Raw genomic sequence first — 14,525 nt, 5'->3', positions numbered from 1 at the left:
CTACCATATTGCGTTATCAAAAAGCTTTTACGTTACAGTGACAACTATTTATTTAATGATGGTTTATAGATAGCAAGCATAATCAGGATATTTCTTTTGGCTGCGGAGGTGAAAATTAACAAATTGCAGCAAGAGGATTTTAGCAGATTACGAAGGCCTCATTCATCACATTAGGGCAATGATTGCCTACTGACCGCAAGCACCCCTCGTTGTGAACTGTATTGTACAATCCTGCCTGAGTAGCAACATCCTCCAACACAATGGTGAGTGGAAAATTAGAGTGGGCCTACATTCACATTAATACTTAAAAGGGAAGACAACCCCCCTCCAAAAAAAGAGATCTTGAAAATAATATGTTCTATACAGCCCCACGAGTATAAATACAATATTCTGGTTAATACTGCGTTAGTGGAATATGAGTTAAGCAGCATAAACCAGCAGTTTTTAATCAATATCAGAAGGCAGCCATTTTGCCACTTGCTGTCGAGTGAAAATGGCCTCACAGTTACTCAGGTCTCAGTTAACAACCAATCACAGCTCAGCTTCAGAAAACAGGTGAGCTGTGATTGGTCGTTGCCTGAGCCCTGAGCAACTGTGATGTCATCTTCAGTCTACAGCAAGTGGCAAAATGGCCGCCCCCTGACATGGATCAAAACGGCTGGATTTTGCTTCGTAACTCATATTTCACAAATGTCATGTTTAGACTAGTGAGCTCACGTATCACATATTATTGTCAAGAAATGTTCAACCTTGACTCCCCCTTTATATAATTTACATTTCAGAACATACTTTATTTTATTTTTACTTACTGTAAGTGAAAGAATCAAATAAAAAACTAGAAAAATTTAAACAAGTCTTTTTTTTTAAAGAACATATCTTGCTTTAATTAAAGAGTGTGAGTACTTTTGCTACCTCTGAATATATTACACAGCTACTAGTACATTTAACATGCTAGAGGTCTTCAGTTGCTAAAGATAAAGGCAGCATTGTTGTTTCTTTTTTTCTTTTTTTTTGTTCAACCAATCGTTACCAGTTTAAAACTATCAGTATTAAAACTATCAATTACAAGTTAAAATGAGAAAGAACAAGAACAGAGGTCAAAAACATTTGTAAATGCATCACAGCATATCCCCAGATAACAGCAGTATAATTGATGAAATCGTAATAATCTGATTGGATGCCTGTTCATCTGCGAACCAATCGAGGCGCCCTACAAGAACACATGAACAAATCAACAGGATCTAGGTCATCCTTGCATCACGTGATCCCAATCACAAATCTGAGGTCATGTGACAGTCAGTGTTAGGCTGACCTTTTACAGTGGTACCTTGACAAATACATGAGCAATATTTTGTAATAACGTATTTGTTTCTGGTTTAAGCCTGTTCTGGTAGATGCAGGTTCGAGATGGAGCCTATCCCAGCTAAAACGTCGACTAGTGCGACCACACCCTCGACTGGTCGCTAGTCACCCACAGGGCAATCGCAGAGACAGACAACTCTCACACTCGCATTCACACTGCAACTGAGTAAGAATTGAACCCGCATTTGCCACACGGAAATCAGGTGAATGAATCGTTACATCATTATGGATGCTGAATAATACATGTGTCAAGTGTGCTGTTTACAACACATGTTTTGATCACACAATTGAGCACTGTGAATTGAGGTAGTTCCAGTTCCTTTTTTATTCCTGGGAAAGGAGAGAAAAAAAAGAGCCGCCTGTTTGTTTCAAGTGGGTGACACACCTGCCCATTAATTGAGACATAGCTTCTACTAAAATGGAGGGTACTAGTTCAAGGAATCCGTACTGGGGATGCACCGAAATGAAAATGTTTGGCCGAAACCAAAAACTGAAAATGAAAAATGCTTGGCCGAAAACCCGAAAAAAAATTATGCCATTTTTTACTATCATTGCATTTATTATAATTCATTAAAATTATAATATTATTATAAAATATTTATTTAGCACTGGCATTTTAACAAAGCACAATATAAATTGAAATGTGCCCACACCGCAGACATGTTGGCTAATGGTACATTAAACATTGAACATTTTCTGGCGGTGCGATTGCGCTTCATAGTCTTTATAGCGCACTTAAAATCGGCACATTCACATATTCACCAACGTTTAAAAATAAATAAATACATTTGTTCGCACCAGCAAATCGGCTTTGGGAACGGACTGCAAAGTCACACACAGCGTCCTGTACAGGTCTGCCGCCACCCGGAGATAGCAGAAATGTTTCCGTGTTTAAAACTGTTGATAGCAATAGTGCTAGCATTAGCTAAAGTACTTAGCACGGCCACCAGAATGCAAGTGAAAAAGTGGAAGTGTTTGAAGGGCTCATAAAAAAAAAAAGGGGGGAAGGCGCTGCAGGAGAAAGAGTGGATCATCTGTACTGCAGTACACAGCAGTTCTGTCTTTTTGTCGACCCGCTTGTTGTACACCAAGCGACGCCCCTCTCCTCCGAGTGTGCGCAATGACCCCGAGAGCTGCTGCGACCGATCAGTGCAAACTCAGCGAGAAGAGAGGTGGACACTCACTCACCCTGTTTAATTCAAACAGACGCTTGCTTGCAGCGTTTTTTGTCACCACAACATATTCTTTCGGCTTTAATTTTATTTCGGCTGAATGCCAAAAATGGCACAAATAGCGATTTTTGGCCGAAAAATTTCGATGGCATTATCCGGTGCATCACTAATCCGTATTGTAATTATAAGTGACTGTGAGTGTATGCAAGATTTATTTTTAACAGTCATGAAATGGTTAAACAAGCAAGCCAAATTTCCACAATGCGTTCCCTTTAAAGGGGAAATTAACCATAAACATTTCTTGAATATATTATATGTGACCTCACTAGTCTAGATTTGTGGAATATTAGTTATAGTATGCAGCAAAATCCAGCCGTTTTTATCCATCACAAGGGGCGGCCATTTTGCCACTTGCTGTCGACTGAAGATGACATCATAGATGGTCAGGCAACAACCAATCACAGCTTCCCTGTTTTCTAGGACTGAGCTGTGATTGGTTGTTACTTGAGACTTGCGCAACTTTGATGTCATTTTCACTGGACAGCAAGCGGCAAAATGGCCGCCTTCTGAAACTGATAAAAATGTCTGGATTTTGCTGCTTATCTCATTTTCCACTAACGCAATATTAACCAGAATACTGAGATTAGTCTAGTGGGGCTGCATAGAACATAAGAAAGTATCTGTATTGTTTAGAAAGATCTGATTGGCCAACACTGCATTTACTAACAATTCCATCAGCATCGCTTGCTAGCACAGCGCAAGTTGTGACAGTTTGAAAATACCAAACCCAAACAGCGGACCACTTTTGGACTATTCACAAAGACTTCTTTTCCAAATGTGTTGCTGTTTCTTACAGTTTAATCTAGAGAAGAGGGTTATTGATCTGTGTTCTAAATAGGGAATTGCCGTTGTGCCATAATGATAGCAGCAGTCAACCAGGTTGTTAGCAGAGAGATTGACTGCATAATAAGCGGGCAGAATAAATGGCCAGAGAGCTTTAATTCAGGTTAATGGTATCAGAGGATTGAGGGTGACTTTCGCTATGAAATGAGATGGCCTTTGTGTTAAATCTGGCGTGAGGTCACAGCGGAAACAGGCCAATAAGCCGGCATGTTCTCACTCAGACTCAAGTGCACTCGAGCGGCAGCGTATTTATTAAGCAAATGACAAGTCGACCTACCTGTGACCTGCAGCTTCTCGCCGCTGACCTCGCACTTGAGGAAAAGGCGCCCCCTCCTTTCCGTGTAGTCGGTCCCACACAAGCTGGGCACGTTCATCACGCACTGGTTGTGGACGTTCATATCGCATGCTAGAGGACAAGATAAAAAAAAATACATATAATAATAATAATATAAAATAATAAAATGTCATGTCTTTGATCCACATCTGTTAGGTTAATAATGTTTTGACATTGAGTACAGTATTGCCCCGCTATAGTTTTAAGATATCTTTCTCGTTTTTACAGTCCAGGCAAGTTTGAATTAGGGTTGCTGTAGAGTAAAAGTAATTACTGTAGGGCATATGCTAATTGACATCAAAAGAACAAAAAAAGAGAGCCCCCCCCCCCAAAAAAAACAGAGCATTTTTACATTTTTAATAACAGTTACAAAAGTAAAACCGTTCTGATCACATAATTGTACTGATATACTATAGCAATTGCAATAATAATTCTGTAATAATGATGAAAATGTTTCTAATAAGATCCAAAACAAGAGCAGAGTCTTGTGGAATCTGCCTTTGCAAAAATTATTTAAGATCAGTTTTAAGTGGCACTGAGTGATATTATTTTAACATGTTTAATTTATATACAGTAGTAGTAAAATTTAGTATGAGATGAGCAAAAAGCAAATTTTCTGTCAGCAAAAACTGAGGTTACGTGTGAATAGAAATCAACCCACAAAAGAAGGATTGTAGATTATTCTCGTCAAACCTGCATGCAACCCAAAAAAGAAAAACAATATCAAAGAGCTTAAAGCTACTTCTTAACAGACTTATTTGGTGAAAGTTACCAAGGCAACAGCAAGAGTTGGTGAACTCTGAATCAGTTTTTGATATTGTATTGCACTATAATTTTGAAATGGTTCACAAAATAGGTTTCTCTTACATTTTTGCAAAACTAACCAGTCTTATCTTTGTCAATAAAAAAAGTCCCTGTTCAGATGTAGCTAATGCTATGACTGGCGAACTGTACTGGAACTGTGTCATTTGATTTGGTTTTGTGTGAGTTGGACTTGTACACAAAGCACTCACTGTCACACTTCATCCCCTGGTGGATGAGGCCATACAGCAGAGAGCCACAGTGGTCACAGAAGGTCGGGCTCCCAAATGTGTGGATCTTAAATTTATGTTTTGTTCTGGGATCCTGAAGAAATAAACAAACAGAGAAAAAGACAAAAGAAATAAGGTCAGTGTTGTTTTTATTCATGGGTGTCTGTGTGTTTGTGCGTACGTGCGTGTGTATACAGTATATACAGTAAATTCTGGACTATAAGGCGCACCTGACTATAAGCCGTGCTAGCTAAATTTGGGGAAAACTCGAGTTTGTTACACGTATAAGCCGCACCCAACTGTAAGGTATTTTAATGTTACCGCACCGGGTTCCCACTACTTTCTTTTCCATAATGAGGGTGCAAATTGTCTCGTTTTAATGTTACCGCACCGGGTTCCCGCTACTATCTTTTCCATAATGAGGGTGCAAATTGTCTCGTTTTAATGTTACCGCACCGGGTTCCCGCTACTTTCTTTTCCATAATGAGGGTGCAAATTGTCTCGTTTTAATGTTACCGCACCGGGTTCCCGCTACTTTCTTTTCCATAATGAGGGTGCAAATTGTCTCGTTTTAATGTTACCGCACCGGGTTCCCGCTACTATCTTTTCCATAATGAGGGTGCAAATTGTCTCGTTTTAATGTTACCGCACCGGGTTCCCGCTACTTTCTTTTCCATAATGAGGGTGCAAATTGTCTCGTTTTAATGTTACCGCACCGGGTTCCCGCTACTTTCTTTTCCATAATGAGGGTGCAAATTGTCTCTCCTACTGTATTTGGGCTCACTTGGTTTGTTTTGCTATGCTTGACGCTCTTGTGCGCCACCTTGTGATATGATGGATATAATGGATAAACCGCACCTTTGTCTTAGCCGCAGGGCCGAATGCAAATGAAAAAAGTAGCGGCTTATAGTCCAGAAATTACTGTATACATATCTGTAAGTTAAGTGAGGCCAGATCATCATATGTGCCATGGCGCAATGTAAATTGGGAAACAGTTCTAAATTAAGTTGATGTAAAAACTAGCTAAAATAACATGATCACAAGATCGCTTCAGTGTCCCTGTGTTTTACATTAATTATATATCGCACAAATCCTGCTGCTAGAGCAACACTGCCTACACAACTTTGAGTGTTTACCTGCTTTCCACCCAAATGAGTTTAACTACTGCTAATAGGAATTACATAGAAAACGCTATCCAGGCTGTATTGTCTCTTTTCTTTGTAGCAGTACTCTCCATCCTGTGCATCATGAAAGATGGTTACAGCCAGCGTGTGAAGAAAGATGCTCTAATTTGCTTCGGAATCTTGTCAAGTCCAGTACAAAACGGATGAAGAGAATTTGAGCTATAAATCATGAGTACGAAGTGTTAATTCATTTCTGTCACAGCTGGCAGTATATGATTGTCGGGTGTGACTGTGATCAATGAAGCCATTTGCCATGTCGGGCAGTTTGACATTGGCCTCTGGACTGATGCAACAGAGGCACACTCGGTCTCTGCCCATGTTACTTTGGAATGTGTTTCAATATAGAAAAACATTTCAGTTTGAATGCTTTCTTCTAGTTCCTGTATAAACAATTATATCATCTTGAGTTGGGATGGGCAAAACACATTTAGAATATTGTGACTTGTAGATAATTATTATTATTTTTTTTTTTAATAAATCGTGCCATCAAGTGATTTTCTGGCATCAAAACAATATTCTAACACTCCTGTTATGTTGTAGGTCAAATTGGCCCATTTTGAAAATTGTCTGCTGGACTTTTTTATTTTTTATTTTAGTTGTCTAAATGTTAAAAACATTGCTCTGAGTTATGTGATATTTTTTAAACATTAGAACGGGTCACATTGACCCCTGAACATTGTTAAGAAACAAACACAACAGGAGAGTTAAGTGAAGTCAAAATGTCAGTTTTCAATGACATAAAATTGATAGTATGTATAAAAATAAAAAATGCAAAGGTTGGAGTTCCACCATCGAAAGTGCAAATCTTCATAAAAAACATCAAAGAGATGCTGCAAAGCTGCTTGCATCATGCTTAGCCTAAATTTACCAAAGCTACCATGGCAACAAGAGCTGATAGTGATTGACTCATAACACTTTTTTGCTGATATAATACAATGTATTTATTGTTGATGTTTTGCTAACCTGGTTTCGCATGTAACCTTAGCGTGTAGTGAAAAGAAAAAGACAAAAATAAGCCATAATATTTTGATTCAAGAACATAACAGGAAGTGCTGGTGAATAGTGACTATTAAACATTTAGCATGTAGCTTGTCATAGGAAATGCCCTATTTGGTTACTGGGGATGAGCATTTTATTACATTTCATTGATTGGCTAATACTAATGTCATTGATTCTTTAAAAAAAATAAAAATAAAAGACATAGGAGAAAAAATCATTCAAATGGTGCGTAGTGGAAGTCTGTGTGGATGTAGCTCAACTTCCCAGTTAACAGCAAATTGATCTTCTTTACACCAAATGAATCAACAGTTCATTTTTTATTGCAGCCAAGCTGCGCAACAACCAAATTATTGAGGATATATTAAACAACCAGTATGCCCCTTCCTCCAAATATGACCATCATCTAATGCGCAAAGCATCAAAGTGCGAAGGTGAGTGGTATTATTTACACTACACAAATCACAGCCTTGCTGTTGCAAACATTTCAACGTCAAAGGAGGTCTGAACTACGGAGTGCAATGCTGCTTGTTTCTTGCAGAGATAAAAGGCCCATCTTCTGTGCACTCAGTTACATTGCACATTGTCCAATTAGCAGGCGGACCACAGTGTGCGCGGATAACGACAAGCTGGGGTTGACAGACAGTGCAGAACGGGGGGGGGGGGGGGGGGGGCATGACAGCTGCACTTAGTCATGCCCACCTCCACACAGCTGATCCTGAAGGACTATCCTCTTGTCACCTCACTCTCTCTCGGCTTTGTTCCTTCCACTAAGGTGCAAACAAGTGAGAGCGACAGATCAACAGATGGAGCACTTTTGATTTTTTAATCAACAACAACCACAGCAGCTTTTGTTCTAGCTTCATCTATAGCGGGTGAGCTCCAGCTGACTTTGGGTGAAAGTTAGTGTACACTCTGGACTGGTCAATCGCATATTCAGACAAACAAACTTTCACACAAATTCACTTTTATGCGGCAACCTTTTTGAAATTGAAATGGACTCTTTGGGTGCTGAATGATGTCAAGGGCTACCACATTGATAGCCACTACTGAAACGTCATCATCGTTCCATAGCTTTGTTCCATGAATGCAACGTTTCAAGCGCACTGAATTGACTGGTAGCACTTTGAACTATATGTTGTTGTTTTTTGTGCGGTTAAAGTTAAAGCGTTAAGTAATTAATTAATCACAAAAAATGATCGCATTAATTACTCAAACCTTGAACATTCTAAACTGCCACACAAGTATAATAGTAGAAGTTAAAATCTGTCAAATACAAATCTAAAAGAAACTAAAATAAAGTAAAGCTACTCGCCTTTTGAAGACACCTTACAGAAACATAACAGGAAGGCAAGTAATTACAGTCACCTAAAGGTGTTTTATTGCCATGTAAATGGCACACGTAAACCATTTTTATTTATATATATATATATATACAGTATATTGCGGTAATTAATATGTGTTGTGTGTTTTTTGTGCAATCTTAGCTGCGGCCTTCCTGTGTGGAGTTCGACTTGGCATGTTCTCCCCATGCTCGTATAGACTTTCTATGGGGACTCCGCTCCCTCCCATATTCCAAAAAGGTGCAAGTTAGTTTCACTAAAGACTCTAAATTGTCCTTAGTCGTGAATGTAAGTGTGAATGGGTGTTTGTCTCTACGTGTACTGTGATTGGTTGCTGACCAGTCCAGGTTGTACCCTGCGTCTTGCTCAGTCAGCTGTAAGCAGGACATGCATACACCTAATTATACCGCTTTTGGCAAGATCCGTTTTGGAGTTCACACAATAAAATTGAGGACCATTAAAGGGCCAATTTTTAATGAGAAATTCATTATTAATCATACTCGCAAATAAATCACGTTTCACGATGGTGATTACTCAAATGAATTCACATCCGGTGACAATGGGCAGGTGTGAAAAGTCTGTATAATTTGCAAGCATCTATTTAAAGAATGACTGGTGGGAAGGTGTAAATGTGCACAGAATGGAACCTGTAGCCTAAATGAAGATAAGTGACTACACATCAGTGCACACACACTTGGCCATCTTCTCCAACCGGCTACCACACAGGTGCCTCTGCCCCTCCAGACCCACTACCTGATTATATAGCCTCACCGTAAATTCAAGAGTGACCTACCGCAGCAACTTAATCACTAGGCTTAAACATAAGAAGCACATTACGGCAAAGCAGCCCAGGGGCGGTTGCAAGGCAGCCTAGAAGATGGTTGACCTTTAATAATAGTGACCATAAAGGTCATTGAGGCTCCGTTGATAAGATGTGCCCGCCTGCTCTTGTTGTTCATCAAAATGGAATTAAACATTAATCTATGTTATGTTTAAGCAGTTCTCATTAGATTTGACGGGCATGTGACAATCATCAGATCATGTATTTGTAATTCTAATTGATGTTAGACGATAGAAATAAATGCAGACAGTTTATTTTATTTCTTTATTTAACCAGGTAGGGCAATTAAGAACAGTTTCTTATTTACAACACAACCCGAGAGCAATTTAGGGTTCAGTGTATTGCCCAAGGTCATGACAGAGGACAGTTGGAACCGGGATTCGAACTGATGGTTCTTCACTCTCATTGGACAACTGAGCCACAGCCAATCCATCTATCTACAATCAAGGGAGTTGATATCCACCGATTTGTATTGAAACGAATGATGTGTTCAACTTTCAAATATAGTAATTTTTTCTAAAATTGTATCACTGTTGTACATTACTGTGCATGTTATTTTATAACATTTAAAACACATTTTCTTCTTCTTCAAAAAAAAAATCAATTTAAAAATCAATATCATATAACTGCTATGGGAACACAAAGAAGTCAAAATGATGTCTTGATCAACTGTTGACAGCACAATCTGAACTACAGAAACGGTTCAAACGTTAACTTTTACTGGAGGAGCAACTATAGTTTGAACTCATCTCTACATTTTTGTCTATGTGTTAATCCCTTCTAAACATGTATGCAAAGCCAAAAATGATGTAAACCACTAATTAAAAGTTTGCAGGAGGTAGTGTTGAACTGGAGGCACAAGAGTCAGCCCACTGATGTCGGCCAATTAGCCACGTCCGTCGATCCAGCTTCATTAGCAGGCATGACATCGGCAGCTTTGTTAATGGAAAGCTTGGCAAGTAATGTTTGTTGAGTAAACATTTTTTCTGTTTGAAGTAACATTCTTTCGGAGTTCATTAGCACCGTCAGAAGGCAACTTGTGGCTCCAAATACAGTAGATGTTCAAATGATTCAGTCCTTCAGTGTGTCTCGTCATCATCATTTTTATATCAAGAACTCAGCCCAAGTTTTAAGTGTCGAGTAAAATGAAAGGCCCCATACTGATTTATTAAAGTGGACGCTTCTGAAAATGTGAAGGCTCCCTGCTGCGGTGATGCATCTACCTGTCCTATTATTCACTGTTTTACTGTGTCAAAAAGGGCTTGAAAATTCTTAAAAAATAACACATTTTGCCTAATACTGCACTGTAACTTGAACATTAACATATATGCTACTAAAAGGCTTTTTTTTTTCAGTTACAGAAAGTAGGTCATTTAATGAAGTGTACTGGACTGTATTGAGTCATATAGAATAAACTGGATGCTCATCAAAGAGGGGGAGCAGCAAATACAACCTGCCTGCATCCCACAGAGTCAAAAGAAACCCACCTGGTGTGACATTTGCAGCATGTGTGTGTGAGTGACATGAAACACACTCATTGTCACTATATCTCTTGGTTGGTCAGATTATAGCTTTTAATCCATATGCGCCTAAAATTCCCCTCTGATTCACACTTTTTCTCTTCCAGGGTACTTAAACTACCTTTTTTCTTTTTTTTTTACTGTCATCTCTCACCAAGAGGTTACATTTGAAGAGGAGGTGACAGGAAGTTCTTCTTTACACGAGTCATGCATTTTTACAAAAGTGTGAATGCTAAATGGCTCTCTTTGAGGTGTCAAGTGTAATTTACTTCAAACCACTGTCATGACGATAAACTCAGAGTATCTAAGATTTAAATTTAAAACTCTCACTTGTCCACATGTGTAAATGTGATTGTTAAAAATGGCATGTTTTATGTTGGATGGGTCACTGTGATTAGCTAGCAACCAGTCCAGGGTATACCCATTTTCTCGCAAAAGTTAGCTTTGGTAGGATTTACCCACAATTCTAATGAGGACAAGTGCTACAGAAAATGAATATAATATTTCATATTGTTGCTTTAATGCACAACACTTTGAAATAGGTTGAGTGATTAACGCTAAAGTTGCTGTATATGCTAACGAGCACGGTCAACAACTAAGTAAAACCCTACCAATTTAATCAAAACAAGTCACTGTTCCAGATTTACCTCATATATTTCATAGCTTATTGACAAATATTGACACTTCTGCTGCCAGTTAAAACATTTATTGTGTACGCTAATTCATACAGCGCTTACTAACATTGTGACAGCTGAGTGTCACTTTGCCTCATAGCTCTGTCATTATTACGCTGCAGAGCTTCACATTTCAATTATACTTCATGTCACATTAATCACATTTTTCTCTAGTCCCCCTTCACGCACAGACACACATGCGCCTGAAAAAGATGCAAGAGCATCAATTCCTACACTAGCTAGAAAGAAAACACCGAGTACTGGCTGGTGGCTAAGGCTCCCTTTCATGAACTAAGACGAGCGGAACTAAAGTTGAAAAGGTTAGTCAGTACAGAACAAACTGGAGTTATCATCTATCTGGACTGGAGGTGTTAGGCTAGACAGGGTTACTATTTTTAGCCCATAAATCACCACCCTCATTCCTCTTGGCCTTTCACTAAGCTGATGAGTGCTGAGAGGGAGGGCCGGTTGCCACTGCAGCTCACAGGGGGTTTTCCTTCCTGTGTGCTAGCTGTTAACATTTATCTGCAAGCCATGCACTAAATGATATGTGACATTTTACCCATAGTTTGGCCCAACTTGTTAGCCCATCCATTACACTCTTTCTGTTCAATCAGGTTGACGTTCTTGTACAATGAAGCAGGTTAATAGCAATAAAGGTTGGGAAACACAAGGATTTTTGATTGAGTCTTATTTGGGCAAATACTTAATTAAGACTTTGCCAAAACAGAACGCTGGAATTTATCTTAAATGGCTTTCCTCGACCCAAAATGGCTGACTTCCTGTGGGGGCTGTTTTTCCTAACTTTCCAGGGTGTGCTCGAGGGTGGGTTTAGCAAGGGTCAACGTTTAGAACTGAAAATGACTGTGGCTCCATTTTCACCACATATACTTGCAAATGTTGGCAATTTTTCAGTCATGTTGTAGTAGCCCGACAGATGGTTCATTTAAACAGTGATTCCGATAATGCTCACTTTGACTGACACTGACGTGTTATTATTTAACTATATGTTCATTGAGAAATCGTAGTTTTGAAGTTGTGGACAACTTGACTTCTCTCAATAGAACGCTCAAGTATACCTAAAACTCTGGTAGGTGAACATTTTCTTTTTTGTCTTCTTAACATACTCATAATCTCGCACAAGCAAGCTGTGGTGTATAGTACCGTGGGCCCAACATAATGCACTCAATGTGTCACTGAACAAGACGAGCAGGATCATCCGGTCTTTTAAAATGGGGAACATCTAACACTTTGCATTTTCAAGTAGAGCTGAAAGAGTGGATCAGACTGCTTAACAAGTGATCATTCCAATAAAATACTCTCTTTTTTTTCTTTTCAATCTGAAGCAAAAATAATATTTTCTCTGTCCGCTTCAACAAACAAGCAGCCATACACTATTATATTGGTTTCTTCTGTGTGTCGATTCAGTGTTGTTTTTTGTCAGGCACAGAAAGTAGCAAGAGACTTTCCAGAGGTTCCTGCCGGGTCATTAGATGACGATCCAGATGTCAAGTGGCAGAATCGAGAGGCTGAGAAGCCATAGACCATCTGTCAGCTGCATAACGATTAAAACAAGAAATAAGTTGGGAAATCTTTTGGGGAGTCTTTTTCACTGTAATGAGCTCTGTGGCAGCACCAGAGCTTTTTCTTCTCTCCGTCCAACAGGAAAACTAAATGGCTTGCTTTACACAATACTTTGATTGTGTCAAATGATGTGTGGGTCTGTATAAGTATTAACGTATTTAAGAAAAACTGAGACTCCTAAGATTTGTGTGGCATAGACGGCAAAGATTAAAAAAAATGCTCGTACTTTAAAAAATTTAATCATGCACGACTGAACAACTATCTATTTTATATATCTACAACATATTGGGATTGAAATAATAACTACATATTTTTTCACATGTTTTTAATAATAAAAACAGTGTATCCTGCAAAAGCAACACATAAAAAAAAGAAGAATGGAAAAAACACTAAACTGTTTAAATAAAGTGTAGTTTTAGTACATACTTAGGCGGACCATCACCATTATATAGGGATTGCTTTTACTATTTATGCCTGCAATTTGAAGTAATCAATACCTTTTTGGAAATAGATTTTTAAGCATGCCTGTTTCAGAATTTGAGACATTTACCGGTATGAAAACAAGGCTGTATTTTTTTTTAAATCTCGAAATAAGATTGTCCTTGCCGTTATTGATCAAACGAAAATAGCTAAGAGGGGGTTGGGGGGGATGGGGGGCACTCATAATATATCAGCCCTACTAAAACTAAATTAGCGAACTGACAGCAATCCTCCAGTGGCCCGAAAGCAACTAGCGTGTGATTGGGTTCGGAGAGAAAAACTGAAAAAAACACCTTTTAACAGACACCAACTAGTTCTTCCAGAATGCCATCATGAGTACAAAGATGAAATGCCACACTTAGCATAGCCTACCAGCTCATCCTAAACACATCGTGGTGTTAAGTTGATAAGCTTGAAAAGTTAACATTAGCAGTTCTTGAAGATAGAACCAACGGGATCTGCTCGAGTTGAGATGCTTAGTATGTGTATCAAAGCAGTGTGCTGCAGCAGGTACGGTAGCTGTACGGATTTATGGGTATGACTATTTTCTGTTCACTTTAAGATTAAGAGTTAAGAAACACATTTTGTTTTCAGTTATTTCTCGTAATTGTGCTTTATAAAGATAATGCAGTTTGATGTCAGCAAGGTCTGTATTTTGTTTCAAAAGGAAAGTACATTTCTGCTGCCACAGTTTATTTATATATTTTATTCATTATTATACACATTGAAGATGTCTCATAAAGGGACATTGACAAACTGTGTGTGTTTTTTTTTTTTGTTTTTTTTTAATACCTCAAGTTCTGAAAAGTTGCTGAAAAGCAAGTGAACTTTTAAATGCACTTTCAAATGTGACCTAAATAAAATATGGGGCTTATCATTGGAAGGTTTAACATTCTGCTTGTATTTAATGTTCACGACGTGTTTGTAATGTAAAATTTTAAGAAGCAGTACTTAAGCATAATTTTAATTACTGCTCTTTTATTGTGTCCATGTACCTTTTGGATGTGCAATATGTCAATAAAAATAAGTAGTGTGTTTGTTATCTTATATTTGTGTTTCTTTTGAATGCTGACATTTTCCGGCCCAGCTCATGTCTTTAAA

The 14,525-nt window shown here is 38.5% G+C and overlaps 1 protein-coding gene across 1 annotated transcript in view; it reads right to left on the bottom strand.

Annotated features, from left to right (window-relative positions):
• Positions 1–14,525, bottom strand: part of prkcaa (protein kinase C, alpha, a) — a 114,559-nt gene that overhangs the window by 48,230 nt on the left and 51,804 nt on the right. The window contains exons 4-5 of the mRNA XM_086081959.1: positions 4,785–4,896; positions 3,715–3,843 (exon numbers count right to left, since the gene is read on the bottom strand). Of these exons, the coding sequence (XP_085938085.1) occupies positions 3,715–3,843; positions 4,785–4,896 (241 nt within the window). The remainder of the gene's footprint in view (positions 1–3,714; positions 3,844–4,784; positions 4,897–14,525) is intronic.

The sequence above is a fragment of the Leptonotus elevatus genome, chromosome 8, assembly GCF_054856555.1.
Source record: "Leptonotus elevatus isolate MCC_2025b chromosome 8, RoL_Lele_1.0, whole genome shotgun sequence".
NCBI lineage: Eukaryota > Metazoa > Chordata > Actinopteri > Syngnathiformes > Syngnathidae > Leptonotus > Leptonotus elevatus.
This window is presented reverse-complemented; position numbering and strand designations above follow the sequence as displayed.